A 23,034-nucleotide genomic window follows, 5' to 3' on the forward strand; every position below is an offset into this window, starting at 1 on the left:
TCATTCTTTAAAATTTAGAAGTACATTTTTTTTAAAATTGTTTTGTTTCTAATATGTTAAAGTTATAATTACTTTTATTTGTATTTTTTCAGGTGTTCTATTTTTTTGTGGAAATTGTGGAGAGTGATGCCTTTTGAACTTCAAAGCTTCAGTTATAATATTGAGATTGTCTTGCTTGAAATGCATTATTGATGTTATTTAATTGGATAATTGTTAAGATATGTTTTGGATGATTTCTAGATGACTTCACTTGTTTTGAATTATTTTTAGATGATTTTAATGTGTTAAAATGTATAATTATAAAATGTAATTTTTAGGTGTGTATAGAATTTTTTTTCCCATGATATGAGGGCAGGGCATCACTCTTTGGGCAACGAAGCCCGCCCTGCCCAGCCCTGCCCATGCCCTGCCCAAAATGGTTAGGGCTTCTATGGGCAGGGCCGGGCATCGGGCTGCAATTTGTAGCCCGCTCTTACTTTGGGCAGGGCATCGGGCAGGGGCTCTGCCCTGCCCAGCCCAGCCCATGTGCACTCCTAGTTCCCACACCTATGGTGGTTAATAGACATGATTTGAAAGCTGACTGGGTTCCTATGAATAATCGAACTATCTACAGATAGGCTATAGGAGTCTTACAGTTATCTAACCTTGCAACTAAACTCGCATGGATTCAATCACTCATCGGAGAGCTTGGTGCTCCCCTAAGCCAATCGTTGATCACTTGGTGTGACAACCTCAATGCAGTTGCCTTAGCCACAAACCTGGTATATCATGCTATATCTAAACACATTGAACTTGATGTTCACTTTATTAGAGACCGAGTAATTGATTGCCAACTGTCTGTTCAGTATGTACTGTCCTTTGAGGAAATTATAGACATGTTCACGAAGGCTTTGACTCACTCAAAATTCTAGGCCTTTTGAGGCAAACTTGGACTGCTTTCTTCACCTAGCCCAAGTTTGAGAATGGATATTAAGAATATTAGGTTTACATATTATAAGCCTAATAAGAAAGACAGGCCTGGAATAAATGATTCTGGATGATTCTTTAGTGTAATTTGTAAAGCATTGTACACGTGTATTATTTATATTCTTTTTAGGGTTTCTCAATGCCCTATTTATTGGAGTCCTATACGTAGCACTATTCAAGGATAATACAATACAATATTCAGATCCCCAAAAACCTTTCTAAGGGTTTCAGGTTCGGAACTTTATTGATATGTGGGTCTTTCAAAGTCATCATCCCATAACTCATAGGCTTCGGTGAGAATAAGGCTAACTAGATGTACTGTTTGCTTGGAAGAGAGATAGTAGAAAGATGGAGATGCAGACTCTGAAATGCCACAGCTGATGGAGACTCCTATTGAGTTTTTTGTTACTTTCTCGTGTTGTAATATTCATTTGTACAATTTTCATAGAATAGCTTCCTAGGTTTCTTTAATCTTTTGTAAACATATAAGTTTTCTCAGCAAAGTATAGATACAGAATCTAAAATGGAGACTTTTCTAGTTACTGTTTGTTTTTTCTATGTTCTTGTTTCTCTTTGTAATAGACAAAGTTTCTTGTTTGGATTTTGGGTTTTGTTGGTAAACATACACATTATTTTCTGCATGTCTTTTACATTTTAGTTCTTCATACCTTCATTTATTTTCCTCTTATCTATCTATCCTATATATACATGAGATTATTCACATTGTCCCAGAGGTTTCGGAATCGATTCTTCCTAAATATGTTTATCACTTTGCACCCGTTATGGACGAGCAGGGGTATTTTGGATTATTATATCACCATTAATAAATCGCAATTATTTTTCCATGGCGTAGCATAAGAGGAGGATCTCAATAGTGTCTGGGACTCAGCTGAGTTGATTATCGTTGTCACAATGGGAGGCAACAATGGTGAAAAAGGGTATCTATCCATTGCCTATCTACACCTTTTTCTTAGTCATATTATGATATTATCCTTATGAAAGCTCTAAAGGTTCTCTCTGTTTTTTGTATTCTAGTGTTAATTGTAATATTAGGTTGTCTCTTTTGATTGTAGTTTGTGACTCTACTAAACTGATTATACTGCTCAGTTATTAAAAAGAATTTTCTAAACATGGTATCAATTCTTTAGCAATTTTTGTAGTGTGAATGAAATTTATATTTTTATTTTCCAGGCTAAAACACTAATGACAATAAACTTCTCAAAGCCATAAATATTAGTATTATATTACATCTGGTTCTTAATATAAGAGCCAGTTGACTAATTTGAGTAGATTAAAAAAATTAGTTAAGTTAGTTATTTGTAATAAATAGGTATTGTCTTTTCTAAAATATCCTTACTAATTAAATGTATTGGTTGAAACTGTTATTATATCAAGGACTATCTTGAAAAAAAATTGATAAATATGAGAGACAAAGTGAATTGGAGTCTTATATTTAGGATTAAAATAAAAATCAAATGACCTCTTATATTAAAGAGCAAAGGTAGTAGTACAATTGGATAGATGATGAAAGTTCTGGTTGTAACTTCTTTTAACGAATGCTGTTAATTTCTGTATCTTTATTACCTTTTCAGTTTTGCTTGATTGTTGTGGATCTCTAGCTCTTGTGCGTCCAACAGAGGGAACTCCCTCCAAACATTCTATTCTAGGTCCCCTTGGGCTTAAAGGGCAGTGGCAGCCACCTAGACGTGATAAAGGGGTATGCTAGTACTTTTACTTTCCTGCTACACAGAGATCATCCTGACTTCCTCTCTTCTTTAATGTAAATCAGGCATCCAATTGACATAGACCTGTCTCTAGTAAAAATACCAAGGTTGTTATCTCTCTGTTTTTTTTTTGGAGCTTTTATGAAGGCACTTTTTATTATTGGCCTTAATTACCTTACAAGAGGCGATGTTGTTAGTGTTTGCCTCAATCTAATAGGTGGAACTTCTTTGAAGATGAAAATTGCTCCCGAAAGGGAAAAAATATTTGAAATTTAATACGCAGGAAGGATCTTTATATGTAAAAGTTTAGTCTCTTGAAACTTTGTGGCATATGTTGTATCTGTATCAAAAGAGTAACTGTGGATTTGCATAAGTACAGGACCCATGGCATTGTTCGCTTGATAACGCAACCCCCGGTGGCATGTCGATCACACAAGACAGTGTCAGCCACGTGGCTTTCATTCCCATAATCCACCTTTAGATGGTGGGCCCATTTACAAAAATTTTACAGATGTTTAGCGCCATCCCGTATTTCTCTGTACTTCATACTGTCCGATATTTAGTTATTTCTTCTGAATGACTAGCGCAAGGTGTTTCCTATTGATTCATTGTAGGATAAATTTTTATTATTTTGGGACTTTGTTAGATAATGCCATAATCAATTCAGGCTTTCAAATATTTTTATAATTAATTTAGTATTAGCACTTCAAAATTTTTATGAAGACTGAATTTCGCAATCACACATCAAAACCGCTTCACCACCTCCTGATTTGTGTTCATTTGTATTTGTTGAAAGAGGAAGATCTAGGCCCAACCCCACTTAGAGGGGCCCAAATTAGTTAGATTATTAGTCATAATTTTATTAATTATTTTTTATGTTTTATTTAAATTAGAGTTGATTAGATAGGATTTAATTTTATCGTAATTTAAGTTTCAAGATATCAAATTTTATCTTTTAATTTTGCTATACATATTAGACAATTTGATTGAATAAACACTAAAGTTAAGCCTCAATTACTCGGCCCATATTTTCCTTAATTTCTTCGTGGCACCATGAGCCTGATTTGGTCGTTATATCCTCATTATACGGGCTATTCACGCCGCACAAAACCTCCACCAAGAGGTAAACCCATCAACTCTTATCCGCGACCATCATACAATTTGAACTTTGAGTGGGAGTTAATGTTCGCTACCTGCTCCACGGGTGAAAGTGCTCTTTAAAAAATATTTTTAGTTTTTTTATGCAAATTAAGATAAATTTTTTTGACATATTTATCGTAAAATTATTTTAAAAAAATATGATTTGATTTTTACTCAATACCCTTTACGTGTAAAAACACAGTAAATATCTTATGGCCGCCTCTTCCCTTCAATTCGGCCGGCATGGGGTCCTCACAGCCAACGCTAGCTCAGCATCTACTACATCTTCCTTGGTGATTGGATCAATTGTAACACATGATTCCAGCTTTACGCGTAGAGATGTTCACGGGACAGGACGAGATCGGGACAAGGCTATTCCGGTGAACAGTGACAAGACGGGATTTTTGTCCCGCATCCTGTCCTGTCCTGTCTCGAAAGTGACCAAGACATCCCATCCCTATTGTTTTTTTTTCTCCTTTCAATTTTGGGCCTTTAGTCAGAATATTGGGCCTGTCATTTTGATTAAAATTTCTTCTTGTTTCTTTTTTTTCCAAGCCTAACAAATTGTTTTGAGCTAAAAACAATAATTTGGACTTTTGAAAATAGACAATACTTATAATTATTTCTAACAAATTAGACACTTTCGTTAATTAAAATTGATTCAGCAAAACCTCAACCTGACGCCACGGATGAAGAAGATGCAAAGATTAAATGCTAAAATTGTAATAGCATTTGTCCATCTTTCTTGATCTGTCAGTTAACTAATCAATTCATGCGATATAGGGACAGTTTAGAGCGAAGCCAAGATGGGATCACGATTCATAGCGATGGGCTCATGGGGACAGAGCTGGCGATTGAGGGGAGAGATAGGGTAAGAAGACGCAATCAGAGATGAACAAAGACAGCAGAGTGAAGGCAGTAACAGGAATGAGCTTACCTCACGACGATGCGACGGCAGGCGGGAGAGTGAGCAGTGAACGCGACGCAGGGAGAATACAAGGGCGATAATCATGGCGAAGCAATGAGTATTCATAGAGCAGAGCGAAGGCAAGAAGGATAATGCAAGCATGTAGCTGCGATGACAGCAACAGCAGGGAGGTTCATGACAATCAGTAGCTAGAGAGAAGGAGTCCCAGGAGGAGTGACGGAGGTGAGGATCTGGAGCCGAGACTGAGAGGGAGATGGATTGAAATGATAATAGATTAGGGCATCAGAAAAATTCTTTGTATTTTATTTACTTGTCATATTTGCAATTTTTTAAAAATTATATACCCTAGGATGGGACAACCCCGTCTTGCATTCTGTCCCATGCTGTCTCGGACTTGTCCTGTTCCTAAAATTTTTTTGTCCCGTCCCGTCCCGTCCCAAAGTGATCAAGACCGAGATGGACCCATTGGGACGGGATGATTTGAACACCCCTATTTACGCCTTACCAATTTGACGCAGAAAACTATCTCTCTTGCTACCACTCGATGCTTTTGTTTGTAAGAGGGCATAATAAAGAAGGATTTCTTTATGGTGACTCACTCCAGCCAGAACCTTCTGATTAGAAACATAGTTAGGTAATATGCTGGCTAATTAATTCAATGACACCAAAAGTTAGAAGAAATTTTATGCTACATAAAAATGCAAAGGATATATGAGATGCATGTAGTTTATTCTTGCAAGCTCGGTGTGTTCCAGCCAATTGATGTATAGCAGTGCATATTCCTTGCAAAGCCTCAATTCGGATGGCTCTCATTTGTGTCACTTTATAAAAGCGGATTTATGCAACTTTTTCCGTTCCATATTGCAATATATGTAACCATTTTTTGCTCCTCTCCTAGTGGTCTTAAAAATCAACGTATCTTTTTTATTTTGCAAGCAGGAACTGCTCTTTTACCCAAGATATTTAAGTATATTAATTCTAATAATAATATTTAATAAGCCATGAATTAATATATATATTAACGTTATACATTATATATTATTAATATTACTATATTATTTTAATTTAATATATTAAGATTCATTTAACTAATAAAGAATTGAAAATAAAAAAAAATAAATAGAATTCTAATTTTGACATGAATCTGAACCTTGATCAAAGTATTGCTCTATTGGAAGTTGGTGTCGGATAAACATGCGAAGTGAAATTTTGTCGACATCTATTTCAGTCAACAAGTCATGGTACCACGTTTGACCATCACCTTATCTGGTTCAACATTTTCCTTCACTTTGTGTAGACGCCAATTTAGTTATTTATAGACGAAAGCATGTCATTAAAATTTTAACTGTGGATTAGTTTAATTTTTAATTTGATCCTACGTATACATATAAAATTCTAATTCATTTTGTTTTTAATATAAAGTATTTTATCCTCAAATAATTCTTATATTCATTAAATATGTTAATAAATTATTATCAATAGGTAATTTAAACACATAATTAATAAGAATATTTTAGTGACGGGAACATCTATTTTTTATTATAAATAACTCACCTTCTTAATCTCTCCAAATTAATCAACTATGTTTTATATTAATGACAAGAGAGAGTAGTAGTTAAAACCCACAAACAAAACCTAAAATGTTACTTCTCCAGTCTTTAATATATGACATAATTGTTGAATTGATTTTGGTCCTAAATATAAGATGTATTTCTCATATTTATCAATTATTCCTAAATTATCCCTATGTATACTCCCTCAATCATAATCAAGTAGAAAAAGAAGGGAGGATATTAAGGAAGATAATTATAGTGTTTTAAGAAAAACATGTTATATTTTTTATAATTAACTAACTTATCTAATTTTTTTAATCTAATTAAATTAGTTAAATAGGTTTTATATTAAGGATCGAAAGAATAGTTACAAAGAAAACTCCTATTTAAATTAATGGGATTGTCCCATACGTTACGTATATGATCATCTAATAATACTCTTCTCGGTGCTTCGCATGCTAGTTTCTGTATCTATACTACATGACAAGACTAATAATTCTTGCAATTTCGAAACTAGACACCGAAGAAGATTGCTTACTCCTAGTGATTAACTTTTTTTGGTAAATAAATACTACTTCTCTTATTCTTAATATAAAATTAGTTGATATGATATTTTTTTTAAAACATTTTATCCATTTTTCTCAGTTTCCTCTTTCTCTTTCTCACTTCATTTTTTTTTGTTAAAAAATATCAATAAGTTTAATTTTAAAAAAACTGATAAACTTATAAATATGTCTTGCATATCAAGTACTCCCTCTGTTCTTTGTTATAAGAGACATTTGATGCTTATGGCATGTTCTCATATATAAGAGACACTTAAAAGTTGTCTCTATTTTTTTGAATTGATTTCCTATTTTACCCTTATTTATTTTGTCTCCAACTCATACTCTCTCTCCCTCTCATTTTTCTTTCTTTTAATAATTTAATTGTTCTCTCTCATACTCTCACTCCTTATTAATGGGGACATTGTTAGAAAAAATATTATACTTTTTATATATATTTATTGTCCTCAATTAATTTTAATTATTTTTTTATCAACGTAATTTGATTATTTGTCTTTTATAATAAAGAACGGAATGAGTATTTAATAAATAAAGTATTCCTTGGCAAATCGTGTTAGAGCCTTTTCCGTCAAAACGCGCGAAACCCTTAAAGAGTTATTTCCCAGGTCTCGATTCGTCAAGCTCTTATACAGTGATACAGAGTTGCTTCCAGGAGGAAAGAGGAAGAAGGAATTAATGGGAAATAATGCGAAGGGCGAAGATGAAAATCAAAGCCGAAACCCGGTCAAATATAAGCTTAATGTGAAGGGCGAAGGTGAAACTCAAAGCCAAAACCCGGCGAAAACCAACAACAAAAAGCGTAAGGAAGTCTTTCCTTATGGCAATTACAGGAATTACTATGGCTATCGAGTAATCTTCTTTCCTTAATCTTCGCTTCCCTGCACTTCATGCGAGTTCTATTTTGCTAGAAAACTTCGGAAAATTGGAGAGTTTCAAGGTTCAGCACCATCGTTCATCATCAACCACTTATTTATTTTCGCATTTATATACAATGACTACGAAATAATTTTCAAGTATCATCACTGGATCAATTTGAACTTTTCCTATCGTTTTGTTTGGTTGCTTAGAATATGGGTTATGTCTTTGAAGCGTTGATCTTTCACGTGAATACTTCACTATCAAATTTAAAAAAATTATATATAGAGCATGACATTGGCTGCCTACATGCATATTATTTGAGTTTTTCAGTATTTCTAAGTCATCAAATACTCAATCAAAATTTGTAACTATATATATATACACACACATATATATCTCCGTGTGTGTGTGTGTGTTTTTTTTTTTTTTTTTTAAATTTTGCTGGGTTCATCTGTGCTTCATCAACGTATTTTTGCCTCAGCTTGAGCATATTTTGGCTCATTCTGTTACGCACTCATAAGGTTTCTGCCTATACGGAGAAAAAATGAATGGGTGTAAAGAAAGGAAGTGGGCTCATTCACTTCCATCCTTGTGACACACAGTCTTAGACTATACTATCTCTAGTCACATTTGTGCTATGCCTTGATAATAAGAGTGCCCATTCTATTTTAGGGGTTGCTTCTTTTTGTGTTCATAGTAGATTGATTTTGATGCATACAACTAATGATGTTTCAGATAGGTCAAGACCTAGATGAAGATCCTCGATTGAAAGTCTTCAGGAAGGAATGGTTTGAGGGAAAGGATTGTCTTGATATTGGCTGCAACAACGGGAGAATTACCATCCAAATTGGTAAAAAGTTCCTACTTTTTTTAAATGCTTGAGACTGGGCAAATTAAGATTCATGTCCTTTCTTTATTGTCTTTTTGTACCTTCCCCACAAAGTTTATGGATGTTGATTACCTTGAATGGGCTTGTTTGATGTAGTGAGTACACCTAGGTGACATAAATCAAGCAGGACTTTTATTTTAATGTGATTTATAACCAGTTTTCATTCATTTTATTATGTTTTTACTTTTTTGTGTGTGTGCTTGTTTATAAAGCAACAAAGCAAAAATAATTTGGATGTATCCTTGGGTTATTTGTATTATCCACATGTTATGTCTTTACTGACTAAGTTGATGCCAAGTTTTTAAATAAAGCTGCAATTAACCCTTGTCTGTACTCCTTAAAAAATTGTATCTGTGCATTATAATGTTAAAACTGACGTCTAGACCACATGATCATGCCACTGTTGCCATGAAAAGCAGAGTTGTTTCTGTTATTGATTGTTATGCCATGATGACAGTGAGCACCAGAGGAATTTAATCATGAAAAGTAACAGATAAGATTGGTGTTCTATTATATGTTTGTTAAAACCGTTATTGAGGTAAAACATGCTTGCTGCTTGATGATGATTATCTTTTGGCTTGCAAGGCACATTTTTTATTTTTACTTGCAGTCACTGCTGTAATTGGCTTGCTGTCTTCTTGAGTTTTATATGACCACGATGATGATTGGGACTGTTGATACTTTAAAATTTTACTTGCTAGATCTTTAGTCGGAACAAGGATATAATAGTTGCAAAGGAAAAAAAATATCTGATTTGCAATTATTGAATTGTGGGGATAATATTTACTGATGGTATTTTTTTGCCTTTTGTTTTAATAGAGGCATGGAATGTGATTGTTTTTTCAATTTTATGCTGTTAAAACTCACATTTAAATGAAGTCTTTCTTGTTGATGTATTGTGATGTTGTTCTGAATACTGCCTTTTACCCCTCAGCAAAGAAGTTTCTCTGCCGGAGCATTCTTGGAATTGACATTGATTCTAGTAAGATTCTTATTAATATTTATGTTTGTTCCTTAATGCTGTGCTTCAAGTTTGAAATGAACTTTGATTGAGTTTGTTAAAGAGCTCTCACAAACATTCAAAATGCATCAAATGCAGAAGCTAATTCTTTATAATTTATATCTATTTGTGGCACTGCACTCATTTAGCCTACTCAAGCTTCTGGGACGCATCCTTATGGTCCTGCTATTTCGGCAGGAATATGAGAATGATTTGGATTGCTCTTTTCATCAAGTGGCTTTTGAGCCTCAAAAGTTTTAACTTATCCTAACTCATATGTGAAAAATAAACTGACAATTCTGAAATCCTGTTTGGATGCTTGATAGGAACTTAATGAAGTAGTTTACATTAATTTGATTCATAAATTTAGGAAAAAGTAGCTGGAATTTCTCAGTGTCTGCACCCTCAGATCAGTAGCATCAAAAAATGTTTAGTTTATATATTTTCCTTTTCCATTCTGCCAGATCTGGTTCAGGATGCATACTGGAATCTGAGAAAAGCAGTCAAATTAGAGTCTTCTGTGAAGAAACCTGCAAACGCCTCAAAGCTAAGAGTTGAGGACCAGCCTGATGGTAATTTAGAACAGAGTGTTACTGTCTCATCATCTTATGAAGAGCCCAAAGAACCTTCATCTATGGAGGGCAGAAATCTGTCTGATGTTGTTTCATTCCAAAGAGATAATATTGTTAAGAGTCATCATTCCCCAGAAAAACGCTATGACACAATTATATGGTTAGTTGCTGTTTTTACTGTTGTGCATTACAAGATAAAACAAAGTTTCCTTTGGTAGAGAAAACTTCCCTTTGGGTAATGGATATAAAATTGTCATTCTTAACATGTTTTAGGATGTTAATTCTTTTTCAAAATTCCATTGCTTTAATAATAGAGGATGGATGGAAACATAAATGTCACCAATTATTTTTGGTTTCTTTTTCTCTTCTTTATTAACTTATACAAGATAGTTGCTATTCTAATGCATTACCGAAGTATTGTAATTTTGTCTGTTTTTTAATTCCTGGATTGCATTGCACCTGTATTTTTATAATAAATGGGCTTCCCTTGTTATGTACCAAGAGACTTTGTTTTATTTCCTTTTATTACGAAGTGGCTAAAAATGGGTAAGTTGACTTACTCCTTCTGCAATGCAGTATGAGTGTGACAAAATGGGTACAGCTCAATTGGGGGGATGATGGCTTGCTCACATTATTTGCAAAGATTTGGAAAATGCTTCGACCAGTAAGTGTCATCTCCTCCTGTCAAATTATGATTTCGCTTTTCACTTTTGCATTTAATCAATTGAAATTGAAGTTTTTGTGTTTCTGTTTGTTCTTCTCATTTATTAAGAGGGAGGTTTGGTATTGTGACTTTATGGTTGTTTTCTCATCCTTTAGTTACATAAATATCTTTACTTGTGATCAGGGTGGTGTTCTTGTGTTGGAACCTCAGCCATGGAAATCATATGAAAGTAATCGTCTTGTCTCAGAGGTAATAATTAGCTTGCTTACTTGTCCTTGTCTATGTTTTGTATTCCAGCTGTGTGTGTGTCTTCCAGCTCACACCTCGCAGCATGTAAGTCAGATACACGCTAGGCTTATTAGTTACAGGCCCATCATTGTGTTCGTCTTTCTTTGCTTCTATTCAGTTTTTTCTTGTTTTTACTGTCACTAGAGCCTAGAAAAGGATTATAGAACTACTATTTCCATAATTAATGCACATGTATTGTTTTTAACTATGCTCTCAACTATATTTGTGGTTAGGTATCACTAACTCCTTATTTTTTTCCATCCAATATGTAGACTACTGCTGTCAACTACCGTAATATAATGTTTCGTCCAGAACAGTTTCAGGAAATACTATTGGACAAGGTTTGTATGAATTGTTGCTTCGTGGTACTTTTCATTCTTAAAATAGGTTTAATATGTAACTAGTTCTTTTGTTGTGTAGCTTGTGTAGCTCAATTATTAGAGTAAATTACTATTTTCTCCATGTGGTTTGGGCTGTTTTCCTTGCCATCCTGTGGTTCAATAAGTAGGAATAACAACGGGTGGATGTCCGGTCGATTTTTCTATCCATGTATCTGTCCAAAACACCATCCATCAAACCATGATTGGATTTTATGTGAGTTTCCAATGATCTGATATCCAAAGTGTCCGATAGAGGCTTTTTCTAGACATGGACAAAAGCACGAGGGGTTATTATGGTGAAGCAATCTGGGCAACACTTGAGGTGGCAGGCCAGGATAGAGCAAACCACAGAGGAATCTTATTTTTCCCCTCCTATCAATTATCATTTTGCTAAAATTTTAGTGTCTGGACATGTTTGTAGGTTGGATTCAGAACCGTAGAAGATATCACTTCAGAATTGTCAGGGACCAAAACTGGTTTCAATAGACCAATTTTGGTGTTTAAGAAATGAGCCATACAGAAAGTCAGGTATCTACATTCATGAATTTCATGCGAAACCATGCTTCCTCCTTCGAGTAATTCAGTCTGTTTGTTTTTCTCTTCTGGCCTTAAATCTATTTTGAGGGCTATATTTGTGGGTTACTTGCAGATATCTTGTTCTGTCTTGGTAAAGTGGAGGGTCAATGCAACACCAGCAACTAACGACGAGTATATGTCTGTTGACTTAGCCCGGGTGAAAGAGGGACAAGTATCTATGAATACGACGGCGATGTTTGCCGCATTGCTTGCTTGGAATGGGCGTGAAGTGAGTTGGTAGTACATATTTGATCAAATTTGATATTTAAAGCGAAACCGGCAATGCCTACTCGATGCGTTTCACTCCGGTTCGAATTCTGCGCACATCATGGGACCGTCCAGCTGTATTTGATTATATCCTATGCTGCTTTGATTCATGGAACTCGTATGATGCTGATTTTAAGGGTCCTTTTGATAGGAGGGAAATGGAAGGAAGGGAAGGAAAAATTTTAATGGACTTATTTTAAAAAATTGAAGTTAGGTTAAAAACTTTCAATTAATTTTTTATTACTCTTTTATCTTATATTTATTAAAATTTTGAAATCCGATTTCAAATTTTCAAATTAGGCTCATTAAAATTTTTTCTCTTCTCATTTTTCTTTCATTTCTCTCATACCAAGCAGGGTAAAGATCTTAGTGTAAGAATTAGATAATTATTTTATGAATATTAAGAAAATTAGTTAAATTAATTATTTGTAATAAATAGATGTTATTTTTTAAAAAAATTCTTATTAATCATGCGAATAAAAACTTAGATATGTGTAGGATTTATTTTTAAACAAATGAATAAATATGCCAAACAAAATAAATTAAATTTTTATATTTAGAATCAGATTGAATTTTTAATTAGTTCTAATATTTAGGACATAACTTTCACAAATTTGAATTGATCATAACGTGAAAAGTTTTATTTGCTCAGTCAACTGGTATTATTTGCCCCGTCGACTTGCGTGGTCAAGCTCGCAAGTTTGCATTATTTAATACACGATAATTTTATAAATACAAGTGACTTTTATCTTTTAGTAATAAACAGCAGACATTAGACAATATTCTGTCCTTCACGTAAAATAGTCACCAAAAAAGAAAAATTAAAAGTTGCCTTCGTTAAGGATAAAAAATAATTGCCTTTCAACGACATAAATCATGCATATTAAATAGGAAAATTTGAGGGAAAAAAATTCTGGTGAAAGCTTTATCCGCGAAAAGAATTTGATAACTTTTTACCTACAAGGAGCATTGGTACCACAAACTGCATGGGGAAATTTGGAGATAAATCTCTCGTTAGAAATTTAATTAGCAAATAATTTCTACAATAATGGATTGTACAAGAAAAAATAAGTTGCACATCAAAGAAGTTAAACTGCACAAAAAAGATGATTTGTAAAAACACTATTTGAACATAGAGGTCTAATTTGCACACTATAAAAGTTGAGATACACAAAGTCTTAAGAATTATTTATTTACCAATTAATTTATCCATAAGGAACTTATCCCTAATTTTTTGAATTTTATACAGAGTATGAATACTCTAATTCTGATTATTTTCACCAATAAAATTTTCAATAGTGCACTTTCTCATAATAAATGCAAGGTATTCAATACCTTCATTTGTAGGCCTCATTGCAGAAACTCAACTACTACCTCTGGTTTTTAATACAAAACTCTGTCTAACTTTTATTTTGATCCTAAATATAAGATCCCAATTCACTTTGTCTCTCATATTTATACATTTTTCCAAAATAATCCTTCTAATAATAATGATTCTAGTCAATACACTTGATTAGTAAGGATATTTTAGAAAAGACAACACTTATTTAAAACAAATAACTAACTCAACTTACTTCCTTAACCTCTTCATATTAATCAACCGCCTCTTATAATTAGGACCAGAAGTAGTACTTTTCTAGTCCATAATACAAGTCTAATTTAACTGCCACATGTAGTTAAAGATTAAAAGTTAAAAAGAAATTAAAACATTAAATTAGAAAAATTTGTACAATTTTCCAGATCCCTTATAAAAAGTCAGTGGTATGTTCATCACAGTAAATTAATTAATTATAAATTTTAAATAAATACTATGTATTATTGAACCAAGTCAAATTCATTAAAAATGTACTGGAGGAAAGTATCACCCAAAAAAAAAATGTACCGGAGCAACTAAAATTGAATTCAGTCAATGTTTAAGCACTTCTCGTCATTCAAATGACTAGCAAATTATCAACCGGAAAGAAATCATAAATATGCCAGGAGAACACGCATCTAGTTGCCATAAAAGATCTTTTATCGCCAACGTATGAGATAAATTCAGTGATACTGTCCCAGGACGAAAGACCATTCGTTGGTTTGGTAGGCATAGTTGTTTTCACTCAAACGGACTGGAGTCCCAGGATACAGAGCAAAAACCTCTAAAATATATTAGCAAATATTTAACTCTGAAATTCTTGCATTTCAAAATTGTAATTACAACAACTAGACAACCTTCAGCCACATCGACGATCCAAGTCAAGGATATTTTCCACCAGAATCTTAGAAACGTGAGACAGCTTGGACCCCAAGATATTCATATTCTGCAGCACCCGGGTGGACTGTGAATAATTTAGAAAATAAAAAAGAATTGGTCTGTGGTCACATAGCGTTAACACTGAGGAAGAAACGTGTCATGTACCAAACATCTCCCAACAGTCTACATGTTTTTATCTTCATCAGAAAATCAATTCTCTCCGTCTCATTTGATCAGTCTGCTGCATGATTTAAATGCTGAAATAAGAAATACAAATAAAAATGAAAAATTATGGTTACCTAAACTGGTACCCATAAAAATGGAAGAGAAGACACAAAATATACGAGTCGCTAACCTATGAGCTGCAATTGTAATCTATCCAAATGGGCATTGGATAAAATCGTGGATAAACCAGATCCAGCTCAGGATACCAAAGTTACCGGCCTTCAAATGTATTCTGTCGTAAGAATTGTTTTCCCTTGAGCCCAGAACCAGCACCTTTAACCAAAAAAGAGCATAGGTTGTCCATGAAGTGGCAGCCTTCTAACAGAAATGTCGAAAAAACAATCAAAAAAACTCCATTCGTGAAAAGGCCTATTGGCTACAGCATCAAACGCACATAGAAAGCATCTCTTTTAAAATTTGTTACAAAGCCTAACTAGATCCACAGCCTAATGATGCAGCATCAATTAATCCGTCATTCTTTTCTCCTGCACAATTTATCACCGAAGAAAACCCAATCCTTCATACTCTTTAAGTCTAAAACATCAATATTTCTCACAACATTCAAAAGATCACTAAGAGCTACAAAATCATTTTGTTCCTTGGATGATTAATTGAAACAAACATATCGGCTCTTCATAGTCCCTGATCAAAGGTGTCAGAATAATCCAATACCGGCAAAAAGAGCTTAGCACAGCTCCAATGCATCAAATCAAAATCTTTGAAAAATTAGGATACCAAATCGTAACAGATGAGTAGATTAATTCATTTCTCCGGAAAGCATTTTAGAACTTCAGCAACTTGCTGCCATCCAATCCATATGACTACAGATTAAGCTAGCTATGGCAGGTAAACTTAGGTCCATAATTCTTCAAATAAGGTGATATCATCAAGTAGCTCTCCATTTCCTCCAAGTATATGACCAATAATAACTATAGAATACACGTAAGTTTATTCAAAAGCCAGTCATGGCTAGATGCTAAGTGATAGGAATATTAGGACCGTAATATCTTTAATGCATTCCCACCCCAATGGCGTTTAAACAGATCTATACATCAGAAGCAAGACTATAGAGAGGCAGGCACCTGTTGATAGGGGAATCTACTTACTCATACTTCATCCCTCATAAACATTGGTTGGAATAGAAGACTCCTGCAAAAGTGAAAAATACGAAATGATAATTGAACAGCTCATTTGCAATCAATTTAATCACTAGAACATAAAATATGCAGCACCATTTCCGAACCTTGAACAAGACTGACAAAACCAGATTGTACCCATTAATCCCAAGAATGTCAATACAAGTTAACCTGGCTGAGTGCCAATTTTTGTGCTACCTACAAGTAGAGAAGTGCTGCTTGAGCATCCTGGTCGCACCAAAGAAAATTAGAGACTCCCATTAATAAAAAAATGGAACTTCCTGCAGTATACAAAATAAACTTTGTAGCTGAATACAAATGTTTCTTTCCACCCCACATGGATAAAAGTAGATAAACAGGAATTAATCCCACATGATGAAAAAAAGTAAAATGTCTTGAGAAGAAAATGATCCTATTTGACCGCTATACATCGCTAAAATCAGGAAATGGAATAATCGGGATTCCCGAGTAACCAGCTGAGCCGCTAAAGTAGCTAAAGTGGACACAAAATAAGTTCATGAAATCAAAGGTAAATTACAGGAGAAACCTCTTATCCTTCAAACTACCGCTGACAATAATTAAATATAAAATTTGTTGAAGAACTTTCCTTGAAATAAAAAATCAAAGTTTAAAAGAATGGAAAAGTTTCAGAAAATGAGATATGGTTCCTGACAATTGAGCCCAGCTCATTGCCCAACAAGAGACCAGTCCATAATCATTTGTAATTGTGAAGTAGAGCCACCAAAAACTAACTTCGATATTCATAAAGTTATGATGACCTGATATAGGCTCCTCTATATTTGTGGTGACCTGGTTACTGACAAGAAATTGTGACTTACCACTGTGAGAGGAAAATGATGTGATGAGGAAGGAAGCAGTCAAAGAAACATACACATGAAACTCTTCCCAGTTTATGCTTCCCCCACACTAAGAATTTTATTATTGATCGTCATAACATGATATATGGGCAGTAAAGAGTTTCTAATTTTAGACAGAAAATAACAACACGATTATGTAAACATAAAGCCGCAATAAAATAAATGTCTATAAAAGAAACTGAAGATACACCTGCAATTCATAATATTGTCAACCAATTCAAACCAAACTGTATCGCCACTTATCACATGGCACAACAAAACTTATCAAGTGACAAAAGGGGGGAAATGGCTTTCACACATTATCATTACAAGGAAACATGAATACACAAGATTGCTGTGTGCCACATTTGACATCTATGTACAGCACAGGAGCGAAGCCTGGGTAGTCTGTATTTTATTATACCAATCGTTTGTAGTCACCTTGGGAAAGAAGTAGCACAAGATGGCAGCAAATTTGACAGTCTCCATTAATAAATCACTGAGATATTCTCGATTAAATACACAGGAAAGGAAGCAAGTGAACCACCACACATTTGCAGCTTGACATATGCACGAGAATTTTCTTGAACAGATTCACAGCTGCAAATACAGCATGATATAATTGGTCAAGCATAAGACTGATAATAATAATCATTACAACACAAGAATCAAGACGCCAAAGAACAGGGAAATACCATATCGGCACTATTTCATTTGCCACGATGCAGAGATGAAATCCAGCTGCTAGAAGGGCCAATTTTACCAACATGTTCATGTCCAGAATTAGCAGCTTCAGCAGACATGATGGGCTTCAAGGAGTCCCTTTTGGAGATACCAGAAAGCGAATATGAAGTAGAGGGCATATTCTCCTCACGAAAAATCTACAAAATAAAATGATTGATAAACATTCATATGCTAAATTTTTAACATAATAGTTCACAACAAACATTAAGATTTTAGTGTTGCATTGGTCAAAACAAGAAAGAAGTCATTGCTCTTAGCAGGACGACTTACATTCTTCTTAAAAGGATGTTCAGAACTTAAATGTTTGCCCATTGGTGATTTAAACTGCAATTTAACACCAGAACTTGTAGCATTGCCTGATCTAATGCGATCTGATACATCAACTGAAAAAGCATCAACAGCTGCTCGATTAGATAATAATAAACATGATATTGGCTTCCACACATAAAACATTTTAGTATTAATGGACACGAATAGTGAAATGTAACCCCCTCCATCTTTTCCAACATTTACTGAATGACTACACTAATTCAATATGCACAAAGAGCAGTAAACTAAGCCTAACCATGATGGTTGTCAACATCCATAGGCATTGCACGAGTGTTGCTTGCTCCAGTAACCGGCTGAAATATGACAAAATTCAGTATTCGCAGAGACAAAGAAATATTGAAATGCAAACAATCAGTATGTCTCCACCCCGCTCTAGGACAGGATGGACAAAAGGGAATGAGGATTGGCTCAGCAATAAGGCATTCTTACAGGTATGCGTGGCTGAGATTTGTTCTTTTGTGCCTGCTGATATTTCAAGATGGTCCAATCAAATACATAGTCAAACTCATAACCTGTTATACACCAAAATGGGACAACAAAGGAAAAAAAATTATCCTGAAGCGCAGAAATGGGAATAAAGGAAGTTATGCATGCTGCATAAAAATAGCCCATTCCAAATTCTTGATTTGGTGCATTTCTTCATGCATTGGGCACAATTAAATGCTAATCAAATTTAGTGCAGAACAAATACATTAACACATGATAAAAAGACTGCAATTTTATGTTGAGACGTATAGTTTCTACACATATGAGGAAAGCTTTGTGAATTCTACAAGCTATATCTTCTGGCAAATCCATTTCAGGGTCATTAATTCATTTCCCTTTGATCTCCTAACAAGACATGCACGTAAAATACGGCAGTTCGGTTACAATAGTTCTCCATAACCAAAGACTACCACTCATGTTATACAAGCACAAATCTGTAAGTTGCATCGTTTTATTCAATTCAAATGATAAGCAGAATGAGTACCTTCTCGAGTAAATAGTTCCCGAAATACACGCTTTAAGAATCCATAATCAGGCCGCTGGTCAAAAGTCAGAGAGTGGCAGTAGTGAAAGTATGAAGCAAACTCTACAGGATGAGATTTGCAGAGGACCTTTGGCAAGTAAGAATGCAAATAAGTGTCATCATTAAGAATTCAAGACAGCACCAAAACATGAGAAAAAGAGGAAAGAAAGGGAGGAAAGCAAGCCATTCACCTCAATGGGAGTTGACAATTTCTTTTCACATATTTTATCATACTTCTGCTTCTTTGTTGCAGCCTTTAGACCTTGCCAAGGAAGGCTAAACACAAAAAAATTTGCCATTTAAAACTGATCATGCTTCATTGTAACGCTCTCAATAGCAGATTATTTGGGTTGGGGGTTGACTTGCGGAGGTAGCTGGAGAGCAATGGCATACCTTCCTCTCAAGAAGTACAGAAGAACGTAACCCAGTGACTCCAAGTCATCCCGTCGGCTTTGTTCTGCAAGTATTAAAAGCAAATGAGGAAATTGATTTCTACTCGCTCTCTCTCTCTCTCTCTCTCTCTCTCTCTCTTCATTATTTTGGAATGCGAGGGTTCAATAACTTGCCGACTTACCAATCCCAAGATGAGTATTGCAACTTGCATAGCGTGCAGTCCCTGTTAAATTTTTGTTCTCCCTGAGAGGCAAAATTATTATAGTAAGTTAAAAATCAGGATCATTTTCTGGAGGAACAAGAGGAAAAAAAACAGGAAGAAAAAGGAAATAATGAAGCAAAATATACAAAGACAGTTTGAACTTACTTCTGGTGAGGCAGGAGAAGAGAGAAAAAAAATTAGCATCCATCAATGGAATAAATTTAAATACCTATAAGGGATGTGGCGATTGGTGGTGGAGTCCCGATACCTTTTCGCAAGACCAAAATCAATTATGTAAACCTGCCAAATAGAACAGAAGCGCAACATATTGCTACATAAAACAGAAAAACTTGACTCAAAGGAAAGGCCCATCAAATCTGACTAAGAGAGAACAGAAATCACAAGGTAATTACCTGGTTAGCCTTCCGGCCAAGTCCCATGAGAAAGTTATCAGGTTTTACATCCCTATGTAAGAACCCCTTAGAGTGCACATATTCTATTCTAGTGATCTGAAAAAAGAAAAAGCAATAGTTATCATCAAAATATCAAAAGTACAGTTATGGTGGAAAAAAATGATGACGCTTATTAAATTTTTCCTAATTCTATGCAACGAACCAGGGGCAATTTGCCGGACCATTATTAGAGAAAGACGGAGAAAATTTTGCTTTCGGGAGGAGGGAAAGTTGTATTAAACTGACCCAAAAGAAAATCCATAAAGAAAGCCGAATATTTCAACCAACGTCAAACTCAGAGACACAAGTGCACTGACCATTAATCAGAACAATTACGTGCACGTGCTATGATGAATAAGCGTGTGAGCATCCATCCCTAGACAATAAAGCATGCCAGCTTACCATTTGATCAGCCAGCATTAAGACTGTCTTCAATGAAAACTTTCTTCCGCAATACACAAACAGATCCTCAAGACTCGGTCCCAGCAAATCAAGAACAAGCACATTCTCCTCCCCATCAACGCCAGACCATTTTATGCTTGGAATGCCACCTGCATGACAAGTATCAAAGACACAAGCATCCAGAATTTAATAATTCACCACGTCAGAACTTTTGTGTGAATAAGTACTCACTAAAAAGGACCAAACCCAGATAAAGAGACTAAAAGTTTAGCACTGCTTAGCACATACTTCCTCCTTGAAGAATATTGTACAGTTTTGCCTCGTAAAGCAACTGCGGATGCTTTGTTTTACTATTCTCCTGCGACATCCAAGAAGAAAATAGTCAAGGACGAACTCAACGATTTATATTGCCACCAATGATTGGTTAAAGGTGATACCAACAAGCCAAACAACATACTAATTTGCATGCGAATTCAGACAAAATAAAATACCGAAACCTGCTAGAACAATTCACCGAGATCCTGTAATATTTATAGAGCTATACAAGCAGATAACACAGGCGTCGACTAAAGCAAAAGAAAGAGACTTACGATCTTGACGGCGACGATCTCGAAAGTATCAATATGCGTAGCTGCAAGAACAAAAGGAAAACAAGAAATTGACGAAGATCAATAGGTTTGCAGTGACGCAAAGGGGTTTAAAATAAAAAAAGCAATCGTTCACAAGTCCAGAGCAGAAGAGAGAGAAATATGACCAAGATAAATTTCACCGAAGGATCCGCTTCCGATCTTGCGGCCAAGCTTATACTTGCCGCCTACAATCCGTTCCATGACGAATGTTGAGAGGAGGGATGAAGAAACTAGCAGCGCATAAAAGAGAAGCTAGGGTTCTAAAACTGTTCGATCTGAATCTAAAAAGGGTATACGAGATTACGAGAGGATCTCTGTCTTTGGAAGAAGAGAGACCAAAGCCACAGAGATAGATTCCGAAGTGCACGATGACACGGACGGGAGAGGCAAGGGCAATTTTGTCGTTTGACTTAGTTCACATCTGACATCACGGGAACTTGCGGTCTTGCGGATAACGCAGAGGGACACATTTGTAAATTCCAGGCCCCATCGCATGGGTTAATCACTTAATCTCTTCCCCCACTCGCCTGCATAACTACATCATATTATAAATGCAGGGTTATTCTGCAAATTTATCCTTAAAATTTTTTATTCAAGAACAATATTTAAAAGGTTTCTAATATACAAATTTATACTGAAAATTCAATATTATAGCAGTTTTATCTCTTACTATTAAAGATATTAATGATAATGCTCCTATTTTACTGATCAATGTTAATTTTTTAATAGTGAGAGGCAAAATTAGGATAATTTTAAATTTTTATGGTAAATTTACACTCAAAAAAAAATTAGTATCTAATACTCTTCCGGTTCTTAATATAGGACACAATTCTTAAGTTGGTTTTGGTCTTAAATACAAGACTAATTTCTCATATTTATCAGTTTTCTCTAAATTACCCCTATGAATACTCTCTCAATCACAATCAAGTAGAAGAGGGAGATGGGGTATTAAGAAATATGATTATGGTGTTTTAGGAACAATGTGTCATTTTTCTTATAATTAATTAACTTACCTAACTTTCTTAATCTAATCAAATTAATTAAATGGATCTTATATTAAAAACCGAAAGATCGAGGAGTACTTTTGAGAAAATTTTTAAAAACAAATTTACACTTTAACTCTTATATTATATATTATATGGGTGATTTTATCCATCAACTAAGTGAAAGAGATTTGGATTTCTTAATTGATTGATACTTTCTCAACCAGGTTTCAATTGAGGACTATCAACCCTAAATTATACTCTAATGTTATTAAGAGTGAAGTGCTCTAATTATAACGACTTCTTCAACATTGTTTGATACAATATAATGATTAATAAACTGTACTTAATTAAAAAAATCCAATTTTTACAGTGCTGAGTTACTACTATTAAACTCTGCCTTTGCAGCCAAAAAAAACAAAAAATAGTGCCTGCACCTCATGCTTGGTATGGTGAGGCCCATCCCGACAGAGCTTCTAAATTATAATCAATCCATTCTCGGAGTATATTTTTGCTTTTCAGTTTTATCAAAGGTTTATTCATCAAAAATTAGTTTGTTAATTGTTATAACAAAATTTGTATTTGGATTTTTTTAAAAAAAAAACCAGTTTAACAAATTAAAAATTGTTTGGAAAGTACTACTTCGAACCAGCTTTTATTATTTGCAAAAAAAAAAAAAAAAGTGGACGAAAGCTATTCAAAAATCTGTAGTTGTTGAAAAGCAACTCATATTAACTCCTCATACAGATAATTTCATGAAGGGAAAAAAAATACCCAAATAACTTTCTACTTTTAAAATCATTTGGAAAAGTCTTTTCATTTTACCAACATATGCGTCTAATGTTACTTTCTACACCTACATTCTTACTTGTGCTTTTCTAATGTATTGTTTGTGCGTCGGAGTGGGTGGAGAAGATAACATCAAAGCCTTGGTCAAAAAAAAAAAAAAAACATCAAAGCCATCGCTAGATGTGGATGAAATCAATCAACTTATCACTTACAAATAATATAACTTCACGTCTTCAATTGATTTAATTTAACAGGATTTTTTTTTATTATGAAAATATTTCA

General features: G+C 34.4%; 2 protein-coding genes across 12 annotated transcripts; one reads left to right on the top strand and one right to left on the bottom strand.

The window, feature by feature from the left end:
• Positions 1-7,477: 7,477 nt before the first annotated feature.
• LOC114761383 (probable RNA methyltransferase At5g51130) lies at positions 7,478-12,483 on the top strand. The gene is made up of 9 exons (XM_028950740.1): positions 7,478-7,723; positions 8,468-8,582; positions 9,556-9,603; positions 10,086-10,353; positions 10,770-10,857; positions 11,041-11,106; positions 11,418-11,486; positions 11,947-12,053; positions 12,175-12,483. The coding sequence occupies exons 1-8, from the start codon at positions 7,550-7,552 to the stop codon at positions 12,034-12,036; spliced, it is 918 nt and encodes a 305-aa protein (XP_028806573.1). The 5' UTR covers positions 7,478-7,549; the 3' UTR covers positions 12,037-12,053; positions 12,175-12,483.
• Positions 12,484-14,364: 1,881 nt separating this feature from the next.
• LOC114761367 (casein kinase 1-like protein 3) lies at positions 14,365-21,339 on the bottom strand. Of its 11 annotated transcripts, none has more exons than XR_003742140.1 (19): positions 21,106-21,339; positions 20,942-20,982; positions 20,640-20,709; positions 20,352-20,500; positions 19,911-20,006; positions 19,727-19,797; positions 19,477-19,538; positions 19,296-19,359; positions 19,094-19,178; positions 18,864-18,990; positions 18,323-18,405; positions 18,129-18,186; positions 17,834-17,934; positions 17,515-17,700; positions 17,261-17,419; positions 16,070-16,190; positions 15,909-15,975; positions 14,957-15,099; positions 14,365-14,858 (listed from the first exon to the last, which is right to left on the bottom strand). XR_003742140.1 is itself a non-coding variant. In XM_028950721.1 (15 exons), the coding sequence occupies exons 1-14, from the start codon at positions 21,179-21,181 to the stop codon at positions 17,530-17,532; spliced, it is 1,266 nt and encodes a 421-aa protein (XP_028806554.1). In that variant the 5' UTR covers positions 21,182-21,338; the 3' UTR covers positions 16,978-17,419; positions 17,515-17,529. The 11 variants fall into 11 exon arrangements, 1 of the variants encoding a protein (XP_028806554.1); XR_003742135.1 differs by having other exon boundaries at positions 16,070-16,160; positions 17,834-17,946; positions 21,106-21,338; XR_003742136.1 differs by having other exon boundaries at positions 15,933-15,975; positions 17,834-17,946; positions 21,106-21,338.
• Between the last annotated feature and the right edge of the window lie 1,695 nt (positions 21,340-23,034).

Source organism: Neltuma alba, unplaced genomic scaffold (assembly GCF_004799145.2).
Source record: "Neltuma alba isolate B1F8T4 unplaced genomic scaffold, ASM479914v2 tig00011119_pilon, whole genome shotgun sequence".
Lineage (NCBI taxonomy): Eukaryota > Viridiplantae > Streptophyta > Magnoliopsida > Fabales > Fabaceae > Neltuma > Neltuma alba.